This window comes from Equus quagga, chromosome 20 (genome assembly GCF_021613505.1).
Source record: "Equus quagga isolate Etosha38 chromosome 20, UCLA_HA_Equagga_1.0, whole genome shotgun sequence".
Lineage (NCBI taxonomy): Eukaryota > Metazoa > Chordata > Mammalia > Perissodactyla > Equidae > Equus > Equus quagga.
In genome coordinates, this window is record NC_060286.1 from 7,208,338 (window position 1) to 7,234,148 (window position 25,811).

General features: G+C 36.4%; 1 protein-coding gene across 1 annotated transcript in view; it reads left to right on the top strand.

The window, feature by feature from the left end:
* The window catches only part of MNAT1 (MNAT1 component of CDK activating kinase), a 195,460-nt gene that overhangs the window by 43,599 nt on the left and 126,050 nt on the right, over nucleotides 1-25,811 (top strand). The window contains exons 2-5 of the mRNA XM_046647685.1: nucleotides 2,921-3,073; nucleotides 4,835-4,908; nucleotides 17,246-17,349; nucleotides 23,455-23,595. Coding sequence (XP_046503641.1) covers nucleotides 2,921-3,073; nucleotides 4,835-4,908; nucleotides 17,246-17,349; nucleotides 23,455-23,595 — 472 coding nt within the window. The remainder of the gene's footprint in view (nucleotides 1-2,920; nucleotides 3,074-4,834; nucleotides 4,909-17,245; nucleotides 17,350-23,454; nucleotides 23,596-25,811) is intronic.

Sequence of the window (25,811 nt, forward strand, 5' to 3'; positions counted from 1 at the left end):
GATCACGTCTTTGGTGTTGTATTGAAAAAGTCATTGCCATACCCCAAATCGTGTAGGTTTGCTCTCACATTGTACTCTAGGAGTTTTATAGTTTCACATTTTACATTTAGGTCTATGATCCATTTTCAGTTAACTTTTTGGAAGGTGTAAGGTCCAAGTGTGGATTCTTTTTTTTCCATGTGGATGTCCATTTGTTTCAGTACCATTTGTTGAGGAGACCATCTCCGCTCCATTGTGTTGCTTTTGCTCTTTTGTCAAGATCACTTGACCATTTGTGGGTCTATTTCTGGGTTCTCTATTTTGTTCCATTGGTCTGTTTGTCTGTTCTTTTACCGATGCCATGCTGTCTTGATTACTGTAGCTTTATGGTGAATCTTGAAGTCAGGTAGCATCAGTCCTCCAACTTTGTTCTTCTCCTTCAACGTTGTGGTGGCTATTCTGGGCCTTTTGCCTCTCTATATAAGTTTTAGAATCACTTTGTTGATATCTATACGATAACTTGCTGGGAATTTGACTGGGATTGCATTGAATCTATAAAGATGGGAAAAACTGACAACTCAAAATATTGAATTTTCTTATCCATGAACTTTTCCTATCCATGAATGTGGAATATCTCTCCATTTATTTAGTTTTTAAAAAATTTTATTCATATGAGTTTTGTAGTTTTCCTCATATAGATCTTACACATATTTTGTTAGATTTATAACTAAGCGTTCATTTTGTTGGTGCTAACATAAATGCTATTGTGTTTTTTATTTCAAATTACACTTGTTCATTGCTGGTATATAGGAAAGCGATAGATTTTTGTGTATTACCTTGTATCCTGCATCCTTGCTATAATCATTTATTAGTTCTAGGAGTTTTTTGGTTGATTCTTTCAGATTTTTTACATAGATGATCCTGTCTTCTGTGAACAAAGACAGTTCTGTCTTCCTTCCCAATCTGTATATCTTTTATTTCCTTTTTTTGCCTTACTGCATTAGCATAGACTTCCAGTATCATGTTGAAAGAGAGTAGTGAGAAGGGACATTCTTGCTTCTTATCTGATCTTAGTGGGAAAACTTCTAGTTGCTCACCATCAAGTATGATATTAGCTGTCAGTTTTTTATATCTAGTCTTTGTCAAGATTATTCATCAACTTGCTTGCTCTTGAAAAACTAAAGCAAATAAGTTGATGAAAAATCTTGACAAAAGAATATAAGCAGTTAAATATTCTTGATAGAAGAAAAAAATCTAAAAAGTTGTTCAGAGAGAAAAGAGGGTGGGCACTATTCTGGTTTTTAAAAATGAAGACCATAAAAATATCTTTGGGAATGGGTAATGACTGAGAATTTGGGCGTTTTCAGCAAGTTTTCCTGTTTTCTACAGAATATAAGATTTTGTTTGAAAAACTTCCTAGTACTCTTGGAGGCAAAAGATTGCCCACATACTGCTGTTTTGTTTGCTGTGTTGCCAGATGAAGTGAACTAGCAATTATCAACTTTTCTTCTGTTCTTTTTTTATGTGACTAGGTTTCATGTATATAATTTGTAAATATATATTTTATAAATACGTAGAAAAAGATCTGGCCACATAAACACTAAACTTAACAAGAGTATGTTACATGTGGGAAGTGAGATGGAACAGAGTGAAGTAGAACTTTCAGTTTTTTCTCTATATACTTCTATATTTGAGCTTTAAGAAAAGAGTTGTTCTTTTAGCAGTTAAAAATCAGAAAGGGAAAAAGTTTCAGGAAAATAAATTATTTAAAAAATTCTTTAATGTTGAAATCCTTATGATTTAAGGCAGATTTTTAAAAAGTGGAGATGTAGAACTGATTGTGGAAATAAATATTATGTCCAATATGTATACAATATGACTTAGAATATTAAAATGTTTTATATTACCTTATAAACAGAATTATTGACTACTCTCCAAGAGCTTGAAATATAGAATATTATTTGTGGCTTGATTGTTTTGAGTATTTCAAATGGCTCCTTACCTATAAATATCTTTAGTTAGTGTAGTTATAAAGCGTGCTCATTTTCAATTTCTGTAGTTGGATTTAATTTCCTTTAACCACGAAAATTAGGGGAAACGTACCACCTCTCCAGCTCATTGCTTTTCCAATTCAAGACTTGCAGGAAGTTCTAAGCTCTTCCCCAAATCACACTGCCCAAGAAGGGAAGAGAGAGGGGATGCAGATGTCAGGGAAACCTGGCTTGCCTAGGCAGTCACTTTGGTGGATTTTGGGGTGGCCAACTTTAACTGATAAAGCTTTTATAAAAAAGTAGCCACGCTTTCTAGGATTTCTCAGGATAGAAGCTGTGGTAGTTTTCTTTCTCCACACATTCTGGGACGCTCTCAGTTCTCTATCCTCTGGCCTGGGGGGCCTCCCTCAGCTAGCACTTCTCCCTTATAATTCCAGTTTTTTCAGTTACTTACTGAACTTTCAAAAAACTTCCTTACAAGGCTGAAAGGGAAAAAAGTCTTTGTTTTAGTGATTGTGGCGTACAGGGCTCTCTGAGGTGCAGGCCCCCTGGCAGGCTTTTTTGCCCAGGTCTACTGTGATACTGGACTGAGCATGGAGGAGACCCGAGACCACTCTTTTACATGCCTCTGTGACTTCTCCCTATCCTGCTACCTCTTAGTCCCCAACTCAGCTCGTTTTAATTTGTACTTCTGTTTAACCTCTAAAACTAAGCTGGTGTCCCTTGGGATAATCCTATGTCTGAAAAGTAAGCTCCAAATCAAAATGAAAATTTTTTCCAAAAGGTTTTTTTGTAAGATTTTAAGTAAGAATAAGTAATTTTCCTGATGCCACAAAAAAACCCCACCCAAATAAAAAACCACCGAAAACCAAAAAAGGGCAAACTTTGTACATACTTGTTGCAGATTTGAATATTATTTTAAAAATTATGTTCTATTTTTCTCCTTACAGGTGTGAAAGTTGTGTGGATTTACTGTTTGTGAGAGGAGCTGGAAACTGTCCTGAGTGTGGCACCCCACTTAGAAAGAGCAACTTCAGGGTACAACTCTTTGAAGATCCTACTGTTGACAAGGAGGTTGAGATTAGGAAAAAAGTACTAAAGATGTAAGTATTATTGCTTGAATGATTCAGTCCACAAAGAGGACTTCAACAGTTATTTCAATTATTGATATCATTATTTGCTGTTAGAAATGTGGACAGGGGGCTGGCCCGGGGGCCGAGTGGTTAAGTTCGCACGCTCCACTGCAGGCAGCCCAGTGTTTCGTTGGTTCGAATCCTGGGCGCAGACATGGCACTGCTCATCAAACCACGCTGAGGCAGCGTCCCGTATGCCACAACTAGAAGGACCCACAACGAGGAATATACAACTATGTACCAGGGGGCTTTGGGGAGAAAAAAAAGGAAAAAAATAAAATCTTTAAAAAAAAAAAAGAAAGAAATGTGGACAATTTGGTAGGTGCATATGTATAAATTCATCTATGTATTTGTTCATCGAAAATTTCTTAAGTTCTTAGAGAACTCAGTAATATTAATTATCTAAGCTTTGTTAGAGAAGAATAGAGCTTCTTGATTGATGGAATTTACTTATTTGCTATTAAATCTTTAATTTGATTAACAAATATGTATTGAGTACCTACTGTGCAAAGACTGTTATTCATATTAGGCACTGGGTATGAAATGAGTGAAACAGCCATGCACTTGCCCTAATAAGGCTCATAGTAGCGTAGCATAGAGATAGACAGTGAAACAGGCAAACAAAATAAATATGTGATTATAAATTGAGAAAAATGCTGTGAAGCTAGTGACATCAATGATGTCAGGTCAGGCGTGAGGAGGGAACATTTAGGGTGAGATTTGAAGGCTATTAAAGAAAATTGTGTGTTAGCTATAATTTATTTTGATATATGTCTCTCTGTGTACGTATATATTTATTGTTAATATTCTGTCTTTTTCATTTATAATTTAGGTTTTACTCTTTGTTGATAGTTTTGGGTTTCATTTTATCTGTCCTTTTGTTATAAGCCAGTTTTTTGTTTTTGACCTTTAAAGAATTAATAAATATTTAATTTATTATTATTATTACTTTTTGGTGGTATATATTTCAGCCTTGGTCATTGCAACCTTGCTGGTAGCAGCGTCTTTCTAGGTACTTAATCAGGTTACTTTATCAGTGCCCACGCTGCTCTTTTATTATTTGGATTACTTCTGGGAGATAGTCTTTCTTAGATTTTTATCTTTTATTATTAACCCCTGTGGATTTTGAATTCTTCACAGGTACATTACAATATTTACAGATTTTCCTGATCAAGCTTTCTTTGGACTATAACTGTCATGAAAAAGAAGAAGGTCTCTTTTGAATTAACTTTTAGCCTTCTGGAAATTAGTGAATCTATTTATAAGAAGTAAACATTGTCATAATTTCCAATGATAGATCTTGTTTAAGCTCATTTTCCATTTCTTCAGCGTCCTAATTTCTTTTTCTTTTCCTTAAGTCTTAGAAGGATTTTACATATTGTACCATTCTCTCCTGATTCTACTCCTTCTCTGTAGTCATAAGAATTTAAGAACAGCGTTCTTGGTTTAGTACAAACCTGATGATGTCAAGAAAACGGTGTTTTAAGAGGAAGATGGGCACGGATGTTAGCTAAGGGCCGGCCTTCCTCAGCAAAAAGAGGAGGATTGGCGGCAGTTAGCTCAGGGCTAATCTTCCTCAAACAAAAAAAAGAAAGAAAGAAAACAGTATTTTATGCAGTAAGCAGTCCTTTTCTATGTATCGTGTATGAATTAGGTAAGAACAAACAAACCAGTTAGATAATATTGAAAGCAAGTGATACATAATATTTTGATTTTTTTCTTCTCTTAAAGATACAATAAAAGAGAGGAAGACTTTCCTAGTCTGAGAGAATATAATGATTTCCTGGAAGAAGTGGAAGAAATTGGTATGTTTTTAATGCTTGTACTTTTGGTGTGCTAGCCTGTGTGCTTTTATCTTTTAGATGCCTAGGAGAGCATCTCGCATAAAAATCTCTAGCAAGTTTTATTGTGATGGTTGATGTTTACTTAATTACTTTCTGTTGCACTTGAATCATGTTTGTTAAATCTGAGGCCTACTTAAGTAAAGGACATACTTAAGTAATAAAGATTTTGTCTTAGGGAAAATAATGATGAATAGAGGTACTACCACTTTATAGCTGGGAAGGAAAGCTGTATCTGTGTATGTCATCTGTATGTTGATGATGTATTCTAGTAAACAAAAAGAAAGAATATCCATATTTTTAAAAAATAGGATTTCCGTTAACTGGAAAATTTCCATGATGACTAAAGCCATGTGTTGTTTATCATCATTTATGCTTCTGTGCATACAGTAGTTTGAAAATACTTTGAAGCAGTTGACCATTGAAATGGCATTCTATTACTCAGTGTTATTCTAGAATCAGAGGTTAGAGTAATCTTAGTGCCTTTTGTTTCTATTGTGATTAGTCAAAAGGATGCTTTCATAAAAAAGTACTGTTTCTATTTTCTTAAATAAGATTTTAGAGGTGTTAAAGTCTAGAAGTTGTTATACATCAATTAAAAAATTGTTTTTTTAAAAGTTTTAATTATTCTTACTCAATATAGGTTTGGAAATGACACAAAAATTAGACTGAAAATTAGAATGAGACTTAAGAGAATCAAAGAATCATCTTTTTATTCTTTTCTTAAAGCTGAGAGCCAAGCTATACTCACATTATTTCTTATTTAAAATATGATTATAATAAAACTGATCATTTTTTAGAAGGTTTATGTGTAGTAAATTTTTAGAAATTTCAAATTCCTGAGTAATGGAGTATTCTAATTCCTTTAATTTCTTTATTAACTGAGAAAATCCCAGAAAATCTTTTTATTTCAACTATTATTGAAACTCTTCTAAAATATCTCAGTTTCACTGTTCTACTCCTTCTCTGTCATAGCAAATAGCAAACAGCATGTAGAGAACATAATTTAGACTTTTTCTGGGATCTTTTAGTACCTTGGAGCCATTGCTTTTTCATTCTAATTGTCTTCATTGCATTTTGTATGTAATCTTAGCAACCACGAATGGCTGTGGATTTTAGCTGAAAAGATGGTAGAATTGGCAGTGCCAAGGCAAAGTAAAAAAGTTAGGAATATAGACTGAGAAGATAAGCCAAAAAGAAATCTGCAAGAACTGGGCAGGTATGAGGTATGTAGACATCTGGTTATACATAGATATTAAGTATAGGATAAGCAGTTGGATAGCAATCAGGAAGAAACCCAGCTTACATTTATTCTAAAGGCGATGTGTTTAGTCAAAAATCTCATCAGGCAATAAAGGGAAAGGGGATCAGTGATGTCACAGAGCAAGCTGAATACATGGGCACAAGTCCAAGCTGGCAGGCAGGATAATTAAAAGAAACTGATGGACAAAGAAGGTGGCGAAGAGGGGATCTTGATTCTGGAACAAGGTTCTGGTTGAGCCATGATTTTTAAAAATATATATTTTTTGCTATGAGATGAATTAATCTGAATATATGAAGAACTGGAGACCCATAGGTAAAACCAATTTCATGTCCAGAAGTGGGAGCTAGGATTGACAGGTAAGAGCAGGTCTGGATATTAGGTCTATGCAATATGTAATTCTTTCTTTACCAGGTAAGCAAACTGTGGCTCAGAGCATTTAATTTGAAAGTGATTCTGCTGTTATATATATTCATGAAGGATTATCTTCAGTTACACTATGTCGACGCTCCCTTCATCAGCCTCCACTTAATTGACTCATTGGAGTAACTGACATTTCCCAGTCCTTTGGTAAAATGTACTGACTGATGCCTAAAGCATAGTGAATGCATGATGAATCCTGTCTGTTAGAAGATGTCCTCAAGTATACCTCTATACTTCTCTCACCACTTCAGTTGTATACCAAGAGTTGGTTGCATTGATAACCAAACCTTATGTCAGTTGTACATGTTATTGTAATTATGTAATTTAATTAAGTAGTTTATAAGGTTGGGAAAAAATTGCAAAACTCTAGAAGGATTCTGCTTCTCAAATTCTTGGTCTACTTTAAAAAAAACAGTAACTCAAAACATAGACGGCAGGTATGGTTTATACAAGAAACAAGCGGAACTCCAATTAAAGATGAGACCTTGGCTGTATGTCATTATGTTAGAGAATGACTGTGCATTTACTATATATGTTTTAAGCTAAAGTGTGTAAGGAGTCTGTGTGTGTGTTTCCCTTCTTTAACAGATTTTTCTAAGTAATAGACTACTAATCCTGATCATGTTGGAGAAAGAGCAGTTCTGTTGTCCTCACGGACTTAGAGTTTATTTTCTGAACTTCAGCTAATTCAGCAACTATTAGCAGTTCTATATGAACTGCTTTACTTGCTGGCGATGTGTGATCTTTGCCGTCAGTAAGTTCAGACTCTAAAAGGGGAGAAATTATGTAAACTAGTAACTATAATGTGAAAGTGTATAGCTATTTTTTGTAAATGAGAATTTATGGGAATTCCTATATGGGAATATAGGAATACAGATAATAAAACAATTATTTCAGTATTAGGAAATAGAGGTATAGTTTGGTGAAGTTCAGACAAGAGGTCATTTTGGTTTTAAAAGATGAATAAGAGTTTACCAGGTAGAAAGAGAATGAAAGGACATTTGTAGCAAAAGACAAAGTCACGGAGATACAAGGGTGTTGAGCATGTTGGAGAATGAGTGAGTAATCTGTTATAGGTAGATAGAATGACTATCTATCTGTAGGTATGGAGAATGACTAGAAATGAGCCTTGAAAAACAAACTGGACTTAGGTTATTGAGGGCTTTGTAAGCTAGGCTGTCAGGGTAGGATTTTATTCTATGGCCAATAATGAGCCAGCGGGATAGTGTGGTAGTGACGTTGAATATTGACAGAGATGCTGGGAAACCATTTTAAGGGACTGTTACAGCAATTTGGATGAGAAATAACAAGGGCTTGGAGTATGGAGTAGATAGTTGGGGGTGGGGGAGGTGAGGGGGAAGAGTGTGGGGGGGGAACAGATAAAGGGGATATTTTAGAGAGAGAATAGTCAAGTGAGTAATTTGATGTAGGAAGTGAGATAGAGCAGGCAGGGATGAATTAAAATATTCTCACCTTGAGCAGTTGTATGGTGTTAATCAAGAAAATAAAAGCTGGAGAGCAGGCAGTATTTTTTATTGTTTTGTTTTTTTGGGTGGAGAGTGTAAAAATGAGGGCAAGACTCGTTTGAGCCCTTTTAAGTTTTTGTTAGGGTATGGCTTCTCTACTTAGTTGTGCCATTGTTCTTATTGGTATGGTATAAATAAAACTTCTTTTTAAAATCTTGTTTCAATAGCTATTTACCTTGTATTTTATTTATGTTTTTAAAGATGATTAGTTAGATATTTGTGATATCTGTATTGGCTATCTCTGTGTTAATCAGAAGTGTAACATGTTAATGCCTGACTTAGCTATACTTACATCTCATATACTTTTGTCAAGTCTCTTAGAGAGCGGCATTTTTATCCTTACTTTCCTTATGGAGAAGAGGCACAAAGGTCTTAAGTATTGTGCCCAAGATCACTTTGCTAGTAAATAATAATGGAGCCAAATTTTGAACCTAAGTTTTTTTCTGACTTTCAGAGCCCATGAAAGTGCTTGGTAGTCTCAAAGGGTAGTTCAGCAGTCCAGTCTAGAACATGTGGTGCTGATTGCAGAAACCCTGGGAGATGAGAGGAAAAAAATAAGTTGGGGCCATATTTTGAAGACTCTTAAAGAATTTGGAGATTCCTAGGCCTAGATTGAGAGGAATAGAGTTGGTAGGGTGCTGAAGAGTCAGTGTTTGAGGATTTCTAAATTGGGAATTGGTCATTTTGTTACATAAATTTCTTTATGAATTCTTTGAATGTCACAAATATAAAAATTTAAAAATATTAGAATTTTGAATAATGGGCATAAAAAATTACAATAGAAGGGACACACATGAAGATGAACTTTCTTATAGCATTAACAATGGGCTCTTTTCTGTGGTTATGACAATCTAAACATAAAAATTCTTGTTCTTTTTGGCCCTAGGGGTTATCTCAAAGGTTTGTTCTTAGTTTCATAATAAACAGATTATTCTTTTGGTTCAGGGTATGCTTATTTTAAAAGGGTGAGAAAGTCCTAAGGGCTTTAATTATAAATTTTGGATGTCTGAAAGACTTCAAAATTGTACATTAAATAACATTAAATCTTTCAGAAGATACAATAGGTTTTTTGTTGGCTTTTAATACTTGACTAAAGGCAGCCAACATCAGAGCCAAACCAGTAACTAGATAAAGGGCCAAATGATTGTTATAGAAAATTATCTTCTATTCCTTTTTCTTCAAGGCTATTATACCAACTTGATTCATTGTGGCATGAATGAGACTTGTTTCATCTGAAAAGTTTTAAAATAGTAATACAATTTTATGATTTTTTGCTTCTTTTTAAAGGAAGAGATTTGTATTGTGATTATGATTTGTATCTATTATATTGCTATTACCTTTATTTTCTAAATTAAAAAATGAAATAAGCAAGTTGATTATTTTAGTTTCGTTAGAATTTATCATAAAGTTTTTAATAAGCATAAAGAAAGTAATTGTATATAAACAGATACATTTTACTTAGAATTTAACTTTATTTCTGGGTTCTGTTTAATGGAAAGTTTAAATCAGTAGTCCACTGTCTAGCTTGCTGATAAACTGTGATTTTTTTTCTTATATTGCTCTAAATGTTGTAGTAGAGTTCAACATAGGATAGCAGTTTGATTACCTTTACTTCTCAGTAGATTTGTACCATAATAAACAAAGATTATTTGTTCCTGTAGTTTTGCATCTGCTTATGTTGCCATTCCGTATAATTCAGTTCTGTAACCATAAAGGTCGTTTGGTGCACTCTGCTTCAGTGGTCCACGTTCGCAGGTTCGGATCCTGGGTGTGGACCTAGACCACTTGGTCAGCCATGCTGTGGTGGCAGCCCGCATATAAAAAATAGAGGAAGATTGGCAAGAGATGTTAGCGCAGGGCAAAATCTTCCTCAGCAAAATAAAACAAAACAAAACAAAAAAGAAATAATTATAGATGTTAGCGTTGGTTTATTTATTTATTTTCCTTCTGGATAATTCAACAGGTAGTTTTTGAGCTCTTACCAGATGAGAAATTCCTTTTTTTTTTTTAAATAGACTTTACTTTTTAGGGCAATTTTAGATTCACAGCAAAGTAAGTGGTAAGTACAGAGAGTTTCCATATACCCCTTATACCACACATGCACAGACTCCCCCACTGTCAGCATCCCCCATCAAAGTGGTAAATTTGTTATAATTGGTGAACCTACGTTGACATTATTGCCCAAAATTCTTAGCTTACATTAGGGTTTACTCTTGGCGTTGTACGTTCTGTGGGTTTGGGCAAATGTATGATGGCATGTAACTACCATTATAGTATCATACAGAATAGTTTCACTTCTGTAAAAATCTTTTGTGTTCTCCCTGTTTGTCCCTCCTTTTCTCCTAACCCCTGGCAACCACTGATCTTTTTACTGTCTCCATAGTTTTGCCTTTTCCAGAGTGTCATATAGTTAGAATCATATAGTATGTAGCCTTCTCAAATGGGCTTCTTTCACTTAGTAATATGCATTTAAGGTTCCTCAATGTCTTTTTGTGATTTGTTAGCTCATTTCTTTTTAGTGCTGAATAATATTCTGTTGTCTCGGTGTACCACAGTTTATCCACTCACCTGCCGAAGGACATCTTGGTTGCTTCTGTGTTTTGGCAATTATAAATAAAGTTGCTATGAACATCTGTAGGCAGGTTTTTGTGTGGACATAGTTTTCTACTCTTTTGGAGAAATGCCAAGGAGTGCAATTGCTAGATTGTATGGTAAATTTAGTTTTGTAAGGAACTGTCAAACTGAGTGAGAATTCCTGTTGTTCCACATCCTTGTCAGCATTTGGTGTTGTCACTGTGTTGGATTTTGGCCATTCTAATGGATGTGTAACAGAAGTTTTTTATTTAAGTGCTAGGTGTGATAAAGATAAATCACACCTAGAATCTGCCCTCAGGGAACACTTTATTAGATGAAATAGATTTGAACATTGAAAATAATTGTACAGGGTAGAAAGTAGATAAGTGACACCAGAATGATATTAGGTAACGTATCGTGGCTATTCAGGGATGAAGAGATTGTACCTGCAAAGTGAGTTATAAGGAAGAGCTGGTAATTAAGCTGGATATAGAAGGGTGGGCCAGATATGGATATTCACAATGTTCTAGGTTGAAGTTGGTACTAACATAGGCCCTCTGGGAGCAGTTTGATCACACGTATGGAGATAGGAAAGTGTGGGGCCTGTACAGATGCAGAGAAATAGCCAGACTGGGCTAGCAGTGATTTTTAGGCGTTGAGAGAAGCAGTACAACTAGCGGTGGAGATAAAAGTTCAGGCTTTGGAATCAAATAGCTTAGGTTAAAATCCTGGTTCTAACATTTACCAGCTGTATATCTTGGACATAGTTATGTAATATCTTTAACCTTATCTGTAAAGTGTGAATAATAGTAGTACCCATCTCATTAGGTTATTAGGAGGATTAAGTGATGTAATTAGGTCAAATGCTGGACATAGTGCCTGTCATTTGTATTTCATAGATGATTGATTGAGGTATATGTATATTACATACGTACACAGACACACACACACTCTCTCTCTCTCTCTGGAGTGTATTCTTCAGTCAAAACTTTGAGAAGATCACTTCAAGGAAACAAATGAGGGAAAGCCACTCTGGTTGGAATTGCTCAATCTTTCTTTTGCTTCTTGAAAGGCTTTGAGGAATCTCTAGAACTCAAAGCAGAGAGGGAAAAGTAATGTAAGAGAGATAAGGTTGGATTTCTTTCAAGGCATTATGGATACAAAAGCAGAGAGTGAACTGAGTGACTCATGACTGAATGACATAATCAGAACTTTTTTGTTTTAGAAGGATCAGTTGGTAGCCGATTCCATTACAAGGAAGGATAGTTTATTCCTTTAGTAAACGTTTATTCAACAACTAGTACAGTGGTAAATAATATTTAATGAAGCAAGGATACTTTTAGTTTTTCCCTGTTGTCACTTAGCATATAGTTTCTTGTCTTATTACTTCAATTGTATGTGTGTAAGGATGATCTCCCTAATGAAAGTGTTAGTCTTTGGAAACAGGAAGTTCTTTTGTATGACCACAACACCATAGTGTTGGGAACCTGATGGATAGCCATTAAATTCCTTTCTCCTTTTCTTTTGTCTTTCCCTTATGTCTGAATGATATAGAGATCATATAAAATATGATCTTTGAGTGCAAAATGGAGTGCAAAGTAAAGTATGCTGTGTATGTGCATACATATCATGTAAAGTAGAAAGTGATTTTTTAAAGATTGGCATCTGAGCTAACATCTGTTGCCAATCTTCTTTTTTCTTTTTCTTTTTTTCCCTTCTTTTTCCTGCCTACCAAGTACACAATTGTATATTCTAGTTGTGAGTGCCTTTGGTTGTGCTGTGTGGGATGCCACCTTAGCATGGCCTGATGAGTGGTACAATATTTGCACCCAGGATCCGAACCGGCGAAACCCTGGGCCACTGAACAACTTGACCATGGGGCCGGCCTCTAGAAAGGGATTTTTATATGAACTGTAAATAGTCTTTTCAACATTTGTAAGAGAAGGAGGTTATTTCTAATTAGGGGAATCACAGAGAACTTCATGGAAAAGGTAGTATTGTACTAGACAAAGATTGGGTATATTTTCAATAGTAAGAAAGGGGGATCAGGCATTCTAGGCAGAATGGTATGATCAAAGGAACTGGAGCAGGAAGTGTGGGGGACATTTGGAAAATGCAGAGCTGTCTAGTTTCAAGAGAGGTCTTTATTAAGGGGACATAAAAGTAGTTATAGCCAGATTACGAAGGGTTCTGAATTCTAAAAGTGTTTGATTTTTCTGTATTAGAAGGGAGGAAGGCAGAGGGGGTGAAACAGAACTATAGGATGGTGGAGATGGAAGGTGATTTGAGGTATGCTTCAGAAATATTAGTCTGGCAGCACTGTATATTATGGATAGGGTTAGTGTGTAGGATACGATGCAAAAATGCTGGAGATAGAAAGTTTAGTCAGAGATTATTATAAATTATCCAGAGAGAAATAAAATCTCGACTTGGTGTGTTGGCAGGGTACGTTGAAAATAAGGGCAGTTTTTTTTTTATTGACTTAATGATAGGTTACAATCTTGTGAAATTTCAGTAGTACATTATTGTTTGTCAGTCCCATTTGTTTATTCTTTCTGTTGTTTCCCTTCTCTGAGAAGACATGGTGTCCGAAAAGATCCTTGTAATACTGATGTCAAAGAGTGTACTGCCTACGTTTTCTTCTTGAAGCCTTATGGTTTCAGGTCTCACCTTTAGGTCTTTGATCCATTTTGAGTTTCTTTTGGTGAATGGTGAGAAAGAATGGTTAATTTTCATTGTTTTACATATGGCTTTCCAGTTTTCCCAGCACCATTTGTTGAAAAGACTTTCTTTTCTCCATCGTATGCCCTCAGCTCCTTTGTCGAAGATAAGCTGTCCATAGATGTGTGGTTTTATTTCTGGGCTTTCAGTTCTGTTCCATTGATCTGTGGACCTGTTTTTGTACCAGTACCATGCTGTTTTGATTACTGTAGCTTTGTAGTATGTTTTGAAGTCAGGAATTGTGATGCCTCCCGTTTTGTTCTTTTTTCTCAGGATTGCTTTAGCAATTCGGAGTCTTTTGTTGCCCCATATGAATTTTAGGATTCTTTGTTCTAATTCTGTAAAGAATGTCATTGGGATTCTGATTGGGATAGCACTGAATCTGTAAATTGCTTTACGTAGAACGGACATTTTAACTATGTTTATTCTTCCAATCCATGTACATGGAATCTTTTTCCATCTCCTTATGTCATCATCCAATTCTCTCAGAAAGGCCTTGTAATTTTCGTTGTATAGGTCTTTCACTTCCTTAAATTCACCCCAAGGTATTTTATTCTTTTTGTAGCGATTGTGAAAGGTATTGTGCTCTTGAGTTCTTTTTCTGTTAGTTCGTTATTAGAGTATAGAAGTGCTACTGATTTATGTAAATTAATCTTATACCCTGCAACGTTGCTGTAGTTATTGATTACTTCTAAGAGTTTTCCAATGGATTCTTTGGGGTTTTCTATATATAAGATCATGTTGTCTGCAAACAGCAAGAGTTTCACTTCTTCCCTCCCTATTTGGATTCCTCTTATTCCTTTTTCTTGTCTGATTGCTCTGGCCAGGACCTCCAGTACTATGTTAAATAAGAGTGGTGATAGAGGGCATCCTTGTCTCGTTCCTGTTTTCAGGGGGATGGCGCTCAGTTTTTGCCCATTGAGTATGATGTTGGCTGTGGGTTTGTCATATATGGCCTTTATTATGTTGAGGTACTTTCCTTCTATGCCCAATTTGTTCAGAGTTTTTATCATAAGTGACTGTTGGATCTTGTCAAATGCTTTCTCTGCATCTGTTGAGATGATCATGTGGTTTTTATTCCTCAGTTTGTTGATGTGGTGTATCACGTTGATTGATTTGCAGATGTTGAACCATCCCTGTGTCCCTGGTATGATTCCCACTTGATTATGATGTATGATCCTTTTGATGAATTGCTGAATTCTGGTGGCCAGAATTTTGATTAGAATTTTTGCATCAATGTTCATCAGTGATATTGGCCTGTAGTTCTCTTTTTTCGTGGTATAAAATAAGGGCAGTTTTTAAGGCGGTTTTGGTGCTAGGATCTGTAGGATTTGGCAGCTAGTGCTTATGGAATGCAAAGGAGAGTGGGTCAGATGAAATGAGGTGTTAAATCTTGATGTCTTAGCATGATAGTTGTATGATTATGTGGTACATATTCATATGTGCCAAATACGGAGATGGTTTCTAAAATGCATATGAGATAGCTTCAGCTTTTCCTGGCATTTGTTTGGTTGAAAGTATGGGAACTGATGAGATTGATCAAGGAACATAGAGGGAGGAAAGAGGGCAAAGACAGAATCATACAGATTACTTAGAGACCAAGAACAGTCAGAGATGGAAACAAGAATGAATTGTTGGAGTAGTAGGAGAATATATTAACAAATTAGTCAAGAGAAGGAACTGCCTGAGGAAAAAAAGTGACCTACATTGTTAAGTGGGCATAGATGTTGAGGATGGTGGAGGTTGTGAAAGATTATTGGATTTGGTGGCTCAGCCAACGGCCTGTTAAGTACAAGGACTGGGCTGTGAGTGGTTGGCAAAAATAGTGGAATCAGACCATATTAACTAATGGATCACAGTTGCTTTTCTGTGGGCCATTGCTAGTTTGGAGCCTCCTTCTCTGACTGTTTTGTGTCTGGGCCATAGTGTGACTTATGGAGAATGCCCTACATTGCATCCTAGCCAGATTCCCTGATTTTTGAGCACAACTGTTTTCTTTTCTACTTTGTGGTAAAAAATCTGGAGAAATAGCTAGAGGGTGTTTGTTTCTCATTCTTTCTCATTTCTCCCAGAGTTTTAAAATTGCATGTAATGGAATTGAGGATTACTTCCATTTTTTCTGAGTACCTTAATGAGTCTGGATTTTCAGTAATGATTATGGTAAGTTGATGTTCTGAAATAAGTTAGCCTTTTGAGGAGATAAAAATGAAATTATGAATCAGATTAGTCTTTTGAGTATGTTTGATGGCCTTAGCCAACAAAACAGGTAAGCCTGTGTTGGGCCTCCAGTATTACTTTTCAACTGTTATGGGCCTCCATAATCTAGAAGTCCAGGAACTATTTGTGATGGTTGTTAGTTAAAGGAAGGAGTGAAATGGAGAAGGAATCTGTCAAAACACGGAGTAGAGCAGAGTTATTTAGGGTAGATCAAACTTGTTTACAGGACAAGCAGCAGGAAGCAGTGGTAAGTAATTGGAGAAGGGGTAGAAGGGCTAATGATGGATGGAGAAAGATTACATGGGAAGCCAAGGGGGGTCTGAATCGAATTATGTAACGGGAGAGTCTTAATGATACGGATCCTTCTTTAGAAGGTTGATGCAAACACTGTAAGGGGTGGGGTAGTGGGGTGGTACTTGATAATAAGAACTTACATATACCCAAAGTGTTGGTTTTTCCCCCAGAGTGTTATAGCAACTTTTCGATTTGTAAATGTAAACTTAGAAGGGAGTATGGCAGCTATAATTAAAATTATTTTGAGTTGGAATAATAAAAACACAGTTCTAACTCACTGAAAATTTGTTTATTTATTTTTTATTGAGTTATTGATAGGTTACAATCTTGTGAAATTTCAGTTGTACATTAATGTTTGTCAGTCATGTTGTAGGTGCACCACTTCACCCTTTGTGTCCACCCCCCACCCCACCTTTCCCCTGGTATCCACTAAACTGTTCTTAGTCCATAATTTTAAATTCCTCATATGAGTGGAGTCATACACAGATTATCCTTCTCTCACTGGCTTATTTCACTTAACATAATTCTCTCAAGGTCCATCCATGTTATTGCAAATGGAATGATTTTGTTCTGTTGTGCAGCTGTAACTCACTGAAAATTTGTCACCTATCTGAACACGTCTCTGTGGCTTCTCTTGTGAAATTATCTCAGTTTTAAGTTTAGGTGCCGTTTTATCCTTTATTTTCTCTCTTGAGTTTCGACTCTTATCTCTTTCATCCTTTTCCATATCTAGACTGTGTGGGAAATAATTCAAGCTTATATCTAGCCATGTTGGAGACCATTGGAATGTGAATAAAACCTGTTTTTGTTTGATATAAATTTATACAAGTATATGATATTTTTCGTTTTGGATAGTTCTAATGTTTCTGGAGCACAGATTCTTTTCAGTATTGATTCTGACCAGTGTAGTAGATCCCAGACTGACTCTTTTTCTTTAAAAAATTTAAGCAATATTTTATATGCTTTTAAAGTTAGAGTGAGGACTATAAAAATAAAATCTAATGTGATTATAGCAAGCACATTTCCTAGGTTTTCTGGGGTGATTGAGATATTTAGATATTCTGTGTGATAGTCTGAGAGTCTTTCCTTATATTTGTCTCAGAAAACATAGTTGCTGAACTAGACCTAGTCTCTAAAATAGTGGTAGGTTAAAGGACACACATAGAGCTGTAAGGAATGACAACCTGATGAATTAAGAAGTCACTGTGATGAATATTTTGTTTTTATTATTTATGTAAGGTTTATGTTAAAACTATTTCATGTCATTGTTTCCTTTCTAACACAGTTTTCAACTTGACCAACAATGTGGATTTGGATAACACCAAAAAGAAAATGGAGATATACCAAAAGGAAAACAAAGATGTTATTCAGAAAAATAAGTTGAAGCTGGTTGGTTGCTAAGTATTGTCTTCTTCTTCTTTTGTATTAGAAACGACTGCTTCCACACGATCCTTTAAAAAGCTATCTTCTTCTAAAACTAGTGCAAAGAATTTAATTGAAATTTAGGCCAGAAGTGCTAATAGATGTATGTAGGCATGTAGGTAGGAGGCACACATTACTGTAGCAAAATCAACTTTGACAACATTATTAAAATGTGTTCTATAGAAGAAAAAAAATTGTATACATGCAGAGATTTAATTGTCTAACTTAATTTAGCTGTTGTTTCTTTAGTACAACGTGGCTTTCTAGTTTTGGGGGAAAGCAGAGATAATTATTTTTGAGGTATTTTACCAGGAATTTGTAATTGTTGGTAAAAATGATACAAGTATATTTGGATTACATAGCTTGTATTTTCATCTTGTGTTTAGAAGGACTTCCTCCTTATGGTCTTAGAGTGTTTCATTTAGGCACCTCTTTCCTGCCATAAAGCTCTCAAGGAATTGACACTACATTCTTATTCCATTCATACTCAAACTGGCCTCCTTGGAAAGCTGTCTCATTTCTGAGAGCGTTGTTGTGCCATAAATTACTCTCTTTGCCCAGTAGCCTTCCTTGGGTACATCAGAAAATACGTGCGAAATAGGTATGCCTAGGTAACTTGTTGCATTAGCCCTATTTAACTTAATAATGGAAGGTTGTTCCTTTCAAATGAGTGTGTTTTTCATTCATAGTTTTAAGCTAGGAAGTAAATAGAGTTGCAGTGAAAGAATAATGTAATTTTAGGCTGGTTATATTATTTTAAAGTAGGAATTTCTAATTATCTGAAAACTTTATAATGATAGGTTACTGAATAAAACAAATACTTTATTTCATTCATGTTACAGTGAGATTATTTGGACTGCTTTTATTCTTCAGATTAATGTTCAGCACCTGTATATGTTATAGCTAAGTATTTTGGTCAATAATTCATTATCATTTATTAATTGACCATTTTGTGCAGAGCATTATACCTATTAGTGATTTTTACCTGGGTATTCGGTATTGACATAAGCATACAGACATAGGACACATTTTTAAGATAGTGCTAGTTAACATATATCAGTATGAGGTATTGGGTACAACCCTCAAGTGGTCCGTGGAGCATGGACTAGCTTACATGACTGATGTCTTTTTACTAACCTGAGGTAGCAACTTGCCTTTAATGTCTCTGTGAATGTTGAAGTCGTATTGTTCCAAAAAAATCAGAGTTGTATGGAAGAAAAAGAGGAAAAAGCAGTCTGTTGGATGATTATCGCATGTCACATGACCCATTTCTGACATAGAGAAACTATTACTAAGGTGTTTGCTAAGGAGATCTTATTTATTTCATGGAGCTAGCACCTAACATCTATCAGTGTGTCATGGGGAAACCGAATAAAGGTGATCTAATCTTGAAATAGAGTCTCAGTGAAGAATAGCTTAATTTTTATTTTTATTTTTCTGGATTCTCATGAGCAGCAGATTGCTGTGTAGAATGTCTATTAATTTAGAAAAAAATAATTCAGTTCAGTAAACATTTGTTGAACATCTGCTAAATAAGCATATAGTATAGAAAGATGAATAAGAACCCTGGTTTCTAGGACCAGGTAATTTCAATACAGAGTCATAAGCACATGGAAAGTGCTATGTGCTTATTATTATGGGGGTACAGAGGAGGGATAGCTAATCCATCCTGGGAAGGTTGGGAAAGGCATTCCAGGTGAGCCTTGAAGGACAAGTAGAAGTTACCAAGGTGAAGAAGATTGGGCATAGGTGGGGGTTGGAGGGCTGCAAAAGAACATTCCAAGCAGAAAAAAATCATGAGCAAAGGCAAGAAGGCATGGATACTCATGTAGAGTTGTGAGAATTGTAAGTAATTCTATATTGCCAAAGTTCAATAGAGAGAGTTGAAGTTGGAGACGTAGAAAAGGCCCAGGGTGACCTTATGTATTGTAAAAAGTATTTTGGACTTCTGTAGAACAGTTTTTTTCTTTTTTTTAATTGAGGTAATATTGGTTTAAAAGATTATATAAATTTCAGGTGTGCATCATTATATTTTGACTTCCGTGTAGACTACATTGTGTTCACCTCCAACAGTCTAGTTGCCATCCATCACCAGCCACATGTGCCCTTTTATCCCTCTTACCCTCCCCCCACCTCCCTTCCCCTCTGGTAACTACCAGTCTATTCTCTATATGAATGTGTTTGTTTATCTTCCACATATGAGTGAAATCATGTGATATTTTAGACCGGTTACTTTTATATTTTAGCAGGTGAATCTTATCTTCAAATGAAAGCTTGCTCAGAATACTTTGGTTGAAGTGATAATGGGAGGATGGGCTGGATTCTCATCTGCTCAGTGTACCTTAAGGCATCTTATTAGGGAATTCTCAGGATTCCTTAGAGTAATGTTATAAAAACCTTGCTGTTGATGATTATCATTGAAGAGTTTTAAGCAAGGAAATAAGAAGGTATTGCCCTTATTAGAATAGATTTAGTGGTTTTATGGAGGTTGAATTTGAGAGCATCAAGCTTGGAGTTCAGGAGACTAGTGGGAGGTTATTGCAGTCATGTAGGTGAGTTAAGAGGTGCCTTAAACAAGGAATGGAGCACTATGGATGAATTAGGGAAATATTTTGAGTTTAAAATAGCAAGTCCTGGGGATGGATTAGAAGTGGCAATTGAAGGCAAAGGGAGTTGATTGGGTAAGGCAGTGCTGTTAGGAAGAACACAGAGATGTTTAATCTTTTAACCAGCTTTCTTTCTCTCAGTCCAAAACCTACTTCATTGTTCCGTCAATGTTTGATTTTTAATGATGGTTATTTTCCCACTTATTCAGTCAAATAACTAGGAAACCAATATTTACTGAGGCCTGCTTTGTACAAAATACTCATATGTTCTATTTCAGTGAGAAAATTGAGGCTCCTGGTTCTTCATTGCCAAAGCCAATAAACTCTTTATTAGTCTGAATCTCATTTGGCCTGTAGGCAGTGCTTAGTGCAGGCTTCTCTCTTGGTGTTGAAACTTCCTTAACTTTTGTGGGGCTACTCCATTCTCCTCCTCATGCTGCTGCTCTCTCCTTCCTCTTTCATCCTCTTAGGAGGCATATCTTTCTTTCCTGTCTCTCTCTCTCTTTCTTTTTTGTGAGTAAGATTGGCCCTGAGCTAACGTGTGTTGCCAATCTTCCTCTTTTTGCTTAAGGAAGATTGTTGCTGAGCTAACATCTGTGCCAGTCTTGCTCTGTTTTATATGTGGGATGCTGCCACAGCATGGCTTGATGAGCACTGTGTAGGTCTGCACCCAGGAATAAAACCTGTGACCTCCAGGCTTTCGAGGCAGGGTGTGTGAACTTAACCACTATGCCACTGGGCTGGCCCCCTCTTTCCTGTCTCGTAAGCACAGGTTCCTCTCAGTGCTTCTCTTTATGAGCTACCCCTTTATGCTGATTGCTCTGAAATGTTTCTGCAGCCCATTGTGTTTCTCCTGAGCTCCTAGAATTACATTATATACTATATCACTATATCTATATGGTAGATACATATTATCTATAATATGTTCTTTCTGGATGTATTATAGGCACTTGTAATTCAGCATTTGACAGCTGAACCTTTTTTAATCTTCACTCTCACACCTTTTTCTCATATGTTCTTTCTCCAAATGTTCAACTCTTATCTGGACAGTCTTCACATACTGTTGATAATCTTTCCTTATCATTTTTCAAACCTGGTTCCTCCTCTAAGTTTTATTATTTTTGCCTTATTTAGAGCTCTCATCACTTCTTACCTGGATTGTTGAAATATTCTTCTAACTAGTCTTCTTGTCTTCAGTCTTGAATCCCATTGATCTGTATACTTTACTGCTTCTGGTCATCTTTCTAAATGCATTTCCTGAATGTCTTCAAATGTCTTCCTGATTGCCTTAGTGTGGCACAGATTCTCTTAGTATGGTAGGATAGACCCTCATGATCTGCCCTTTGCTTGCCTGTTCAGCTTTTTCTAGAGCCTTCTTCTGTACTTCATGACTTCATACCCCAATACTTCATGACTTGGTCATACCAAGCATTGCTGCTTGATTCATGTCTTTGTATCTCGGTTTAGTCTGCCTAAATGACTGTTACACTCTCCAAAGGGGAGAAATACCTACTGTTTGAAATCTTAGCTCAACCTCCATGTTTTAGTTTCCTAGGGCTGGCTTATAATAACAGAAATTTATTCTCTCATAATTCTAGAGGCTAGAAGTCTGAAATCTGAAGTCAAGGTGTCATCAAGGCCATGTTCTCTCTGAAAGCTCTAGGGAAGAATCTTTCCTTGCTGCTTCTGGTTTCTGATGTTTGCCAGCAACCTTTGGCACCACTCCAATCTTTGCCTCTGTCTTCACATGGCCTTCTCCCATGTCTGTCTGTATCTCAATTTCCAGTATGACATCATCTTAATTTGAGTACATCTGCAAAGACCCAATTTCCAAATAAGGTTACATTTACAGGTACCAGGGGTTAAGATTTCAACATATATTTTTGGGTACACATTCAACCCCATGACACTCTATATGAAGTCTTTTCTGACTCTGGCTGTCCTTTATCATTGCCAGGAGGATTTACATATTGCTTGTATGTCACTGTTTTAGGCTCATCCTTTTCTGCTTATGGGCCTCCTTCAAGTAGTTCACTTTTCCACCCTCATATCACAGCCCCTCAGTTTTTATATTTATTCTTACTAATCATTTTGGATCAAGTTTGAATTCGCTTCTCCACTGGAGGCCTGAGTCAGAGTAGCAACCTCAGTAAGTAACAGAGGAGGAAAAATTTGTAAAATAATAGATAGAGATTTTAATAGGACTTAGCAACTAGTTTAAGGGGCTTGGGGAGGGAAGAGGGAGTAAACAAAGATAACTTTGAGGTTTCAGCTTAAGTTGACTGAGACGTAGTATAGATTAGCAGAAATAAGGAATATAGAAGCATAATCAGCTTTACAAGAACAGATGCTAAGCTTAATTTTGTATATACTGAGTTTGAATTCTAAGTGAGACATTTTTGTCTGAGAACCTTGTTTTTTGAGGGGTTTATCTAAGGTCTGAGTTGAAAAAATCAAACAGGGTTTAAAATATTATTTTACATAAAAAATATACTTTTCTCCCAGGTCTCTGTTAATTCATATGTTATGCTAGTGATCCTCAAACCTATTATGCTCTCTTCCCCATTCTATATTCACATTGAAGTGCCATAAATTCTCAATGTTCTGTTGAATTAAAAAAAAAATACTACAACGTTTTCAAGAGCAACAGTCAAGATTTTAAAATAAAACCATTCAGATTTTACTGTATTTCTCATTAATAAGACTTAGAGAACACAGACTATTGCTTTTAAGTATGAATTAGAGTTGGAATAAATTTCAAAGCCTGAAAGCATTTAATATTTCTGAGGACCTTCATAAAAGGGGAATGAGTAGATCTCTAGTTCATTCCGTCTGCGTGTAGCTTTGAACTTTGAGTTTTTCAGTCCACAAAGAGGACTCTTGAAATTTAAATGCTTGTGTTAGAAAATAACTTCAATTTTTCAAAATTTACCCTGAGTGAATGCTATTTGGAACTCTAGCATCATGAAGATTTATTTTAGCTTGGGAAAAATAAGCTAAGTACTGTGATAAATTTTCATTATCTTATATGTTCTGGAAGTTTTTTCTATTAAATAAGCCAGACTTTTAAATGGAGTATTTCAATCAATAGTTCTGTGTGGAGATTGTCTGTTATTGTTGTTGGGTTTTTTGTTTTGTTTTCCTTATTAAATCTCCTAAAATGAATGGCTTGAAACTGTCTGTAATAATTATAAATAAATAAACCCATTACTGAGCACAGTTCCTATAGGTCCGCAGCTGGGCTCAGCATTCTTTGTTTAGGTGTTTAGTCCTAGATGAGATTCTCCAATAGTAACATATCCACATGGTATAAAATGGATTCTGGTTCCTTCAAAGTGGAATTGCTGCACTATTAAACAATAAGTGATGTGTGTTTTATGCTTCCAAAAAAGAAAGTATCAGAGAGTGAGGGTTGATTTTGGTTATTGAATTTATACTGTGCTATATATAAATGTTTCTGTTTTAGACTCGGGAACAGGAGGAATTGGAAGAAGCTTTAGAGGTAGAACGACAGGAAAATGAACAAAGAAGACTATTTATACAAAAGGAAGAGCAACTGCAGCAGATTCTAAAAAGGAAGAATAAGCAGGCTTTTTTAGATGAACTGGTACGTATTAATGCTAATTGTGATTAAAAAATCAGTAGTTTTCAGGGTTTAGCTTTCCTATTTATTATGCTGGATAATGATATTTAAATGGCATTTCTATAGTTTGTGCTGATGTATTCAACTTCTGTGCCTTTATTTTTTTAAAAACTTGTTGAGAAGGGGCTATGTGTTCTAGAAGTGGGTGGAAGTAGAGAGGAGGAGATGCTAAGAGCAGAGTTCTTGAAGCTCCACTCCTCTGGGGAAGCTGATCTATGAGGGAACCTTCCTACTGCGTGAAGAGCCTGTGAATTGGAAAGGATCCTGATAGCTAGTTAGTCCCAGTTCCTCTTTGGAAAAGAAGTTGCTGTCGCTTCAGAGGTGTGCCCAGCCTCTGCACTGCAGGTTTTCAAGGTAAAAAAAAGTTTGAAAGGAAGAGAAAAAGAGGAGAGTGATGTCAGCATCGTTGTGGAGTGAGCTCTTCCCTTAGTCTCTCTGCCCTAATATACAACGAAAGTGACATCCATAAAGCAACAGAGGACACCCACCCACACAACACAACAGACGTCTGAGAGATCCACACAGACATATGTCTGAAGGTGGGAGTGCTGGACCCCCTGGGAGGCAATAGAAGGAGGTAAGTAGATCTCTTCTACCTCCACCATTGGCAGCAATCTAGGGCGTGGGACCTTGGGTGGCGGCTGGCACATGACTGAGAGAAGAAAGAGGAAAAGACAGCCTTCTGTGGGAACACTTTCACTCTCAGAGTTGCCTCCCAGTCCATGGGAATGCTCCACTCCAAGGCAGCTAAGCAACTGCGAGGGTGTCCCAAAAAGTTGAGCAGACCCAAGTGTGCAGCCAGTGAGTGTGGAGCAGTAGTGCAGAGCAGGAATGTGGGCAGGAAAGAATGTGCCCCCTCCCCCTCATTCCACCTGGTGCATCATCTCTACCATCAGCCAGGGCAGGGGATCCTCACCAAAGCACCTGTGCCTATGTGTGTAAAGCAGGAGTGGCCACATGCAGAGAGCCCTTTTGGCACAGCTTCCAACGGACGGGAACAACTGCAAGAGGTCATGATGGGCTCAGAAAACACAGACTGTGCCCCACCCAGTGGTGGCAGGTGGAATCTGTGACCAGATACTGCCACTATGTGACAGCAAAAGTCCACCCCATCAAATAGCATGAAGAAATATATTAACACTACAGACGAGAAGGAAAATGACAAGTACCCAGGAATGAATCCTGAAGTCACAGAAGTTTACAATCTAAATGACCGGGTATTCAAAATAGTTATCATAAAGAAACTCAATGAGGGGCCTGCCCGTGACAGAGTGGTTAGGTTCACGCGCTCCGCTTCGGTGGCCCAGGGTTTCGCCAGTTTGGATCTGGGCATGGACATGGCACCGCTCATCAGGCCATGTTGAGGTAGCATCCCACATGCCACAACTAGAAGGACCCACAACTAAAATATACAACTATGTACTGGGGGGATTTGGGGAGAAAAAGAAAAAAAAAAAAGAAGATTGGCATCAGTTGTAAGCTCAGGTGCCAATCTTTAAAAACAAAAGAAACTCAATGACTTACAAGAAAACTCAGAAAGACAGTACAGTGAACTCAGGAATAAAATTAGTGAGGAGAGGAAATTCTTCACAAAAGAGATTGAAACTATTTAAAAAACCCAATCAGAAATGTTAGAGATGAAGAACACACTGAATGAAATTTTTTGAAAATCTGGAATCCTTAAAAAACAGAGCTGATATTATGGAGGACAGAATTAATAATTTAGGGGACTGAAATATAGCAATGCTTCAGCTGGAGGAGGAGAGAGAACTAAGACTAAAAAGAAATGAAGAGATTCTCTGAGAAATATCTTACTCAATTATCAAATGCAACATAAGGATTCTAGGTATTCCAGAGGGAAAAAGGAGCAGAGAGCTTGTTCAAAGAAATAATAACTGAGAACTTCCCAAACATGGAGAAGAAACTGAAATTACTTGTAAATGAAGCTAATAGAACTCCTAATTAATCTAATGTAAAAAGACCTTCTCTGAGGCATATATTAGTAAAACCAGAAAAGTGACGAGAAAACATATTAAGGGCAGCAAGGCCGAGGAAAATAACCTACAAAGGAACCCCTATCAGGCTTTCAGCACATTTCTCAACAGAAACCTTACAGGATAGGAGAGAATGGAATGATATATTCAAAATACTGAAAGACAAAAACTTTCAACCGGGAATAC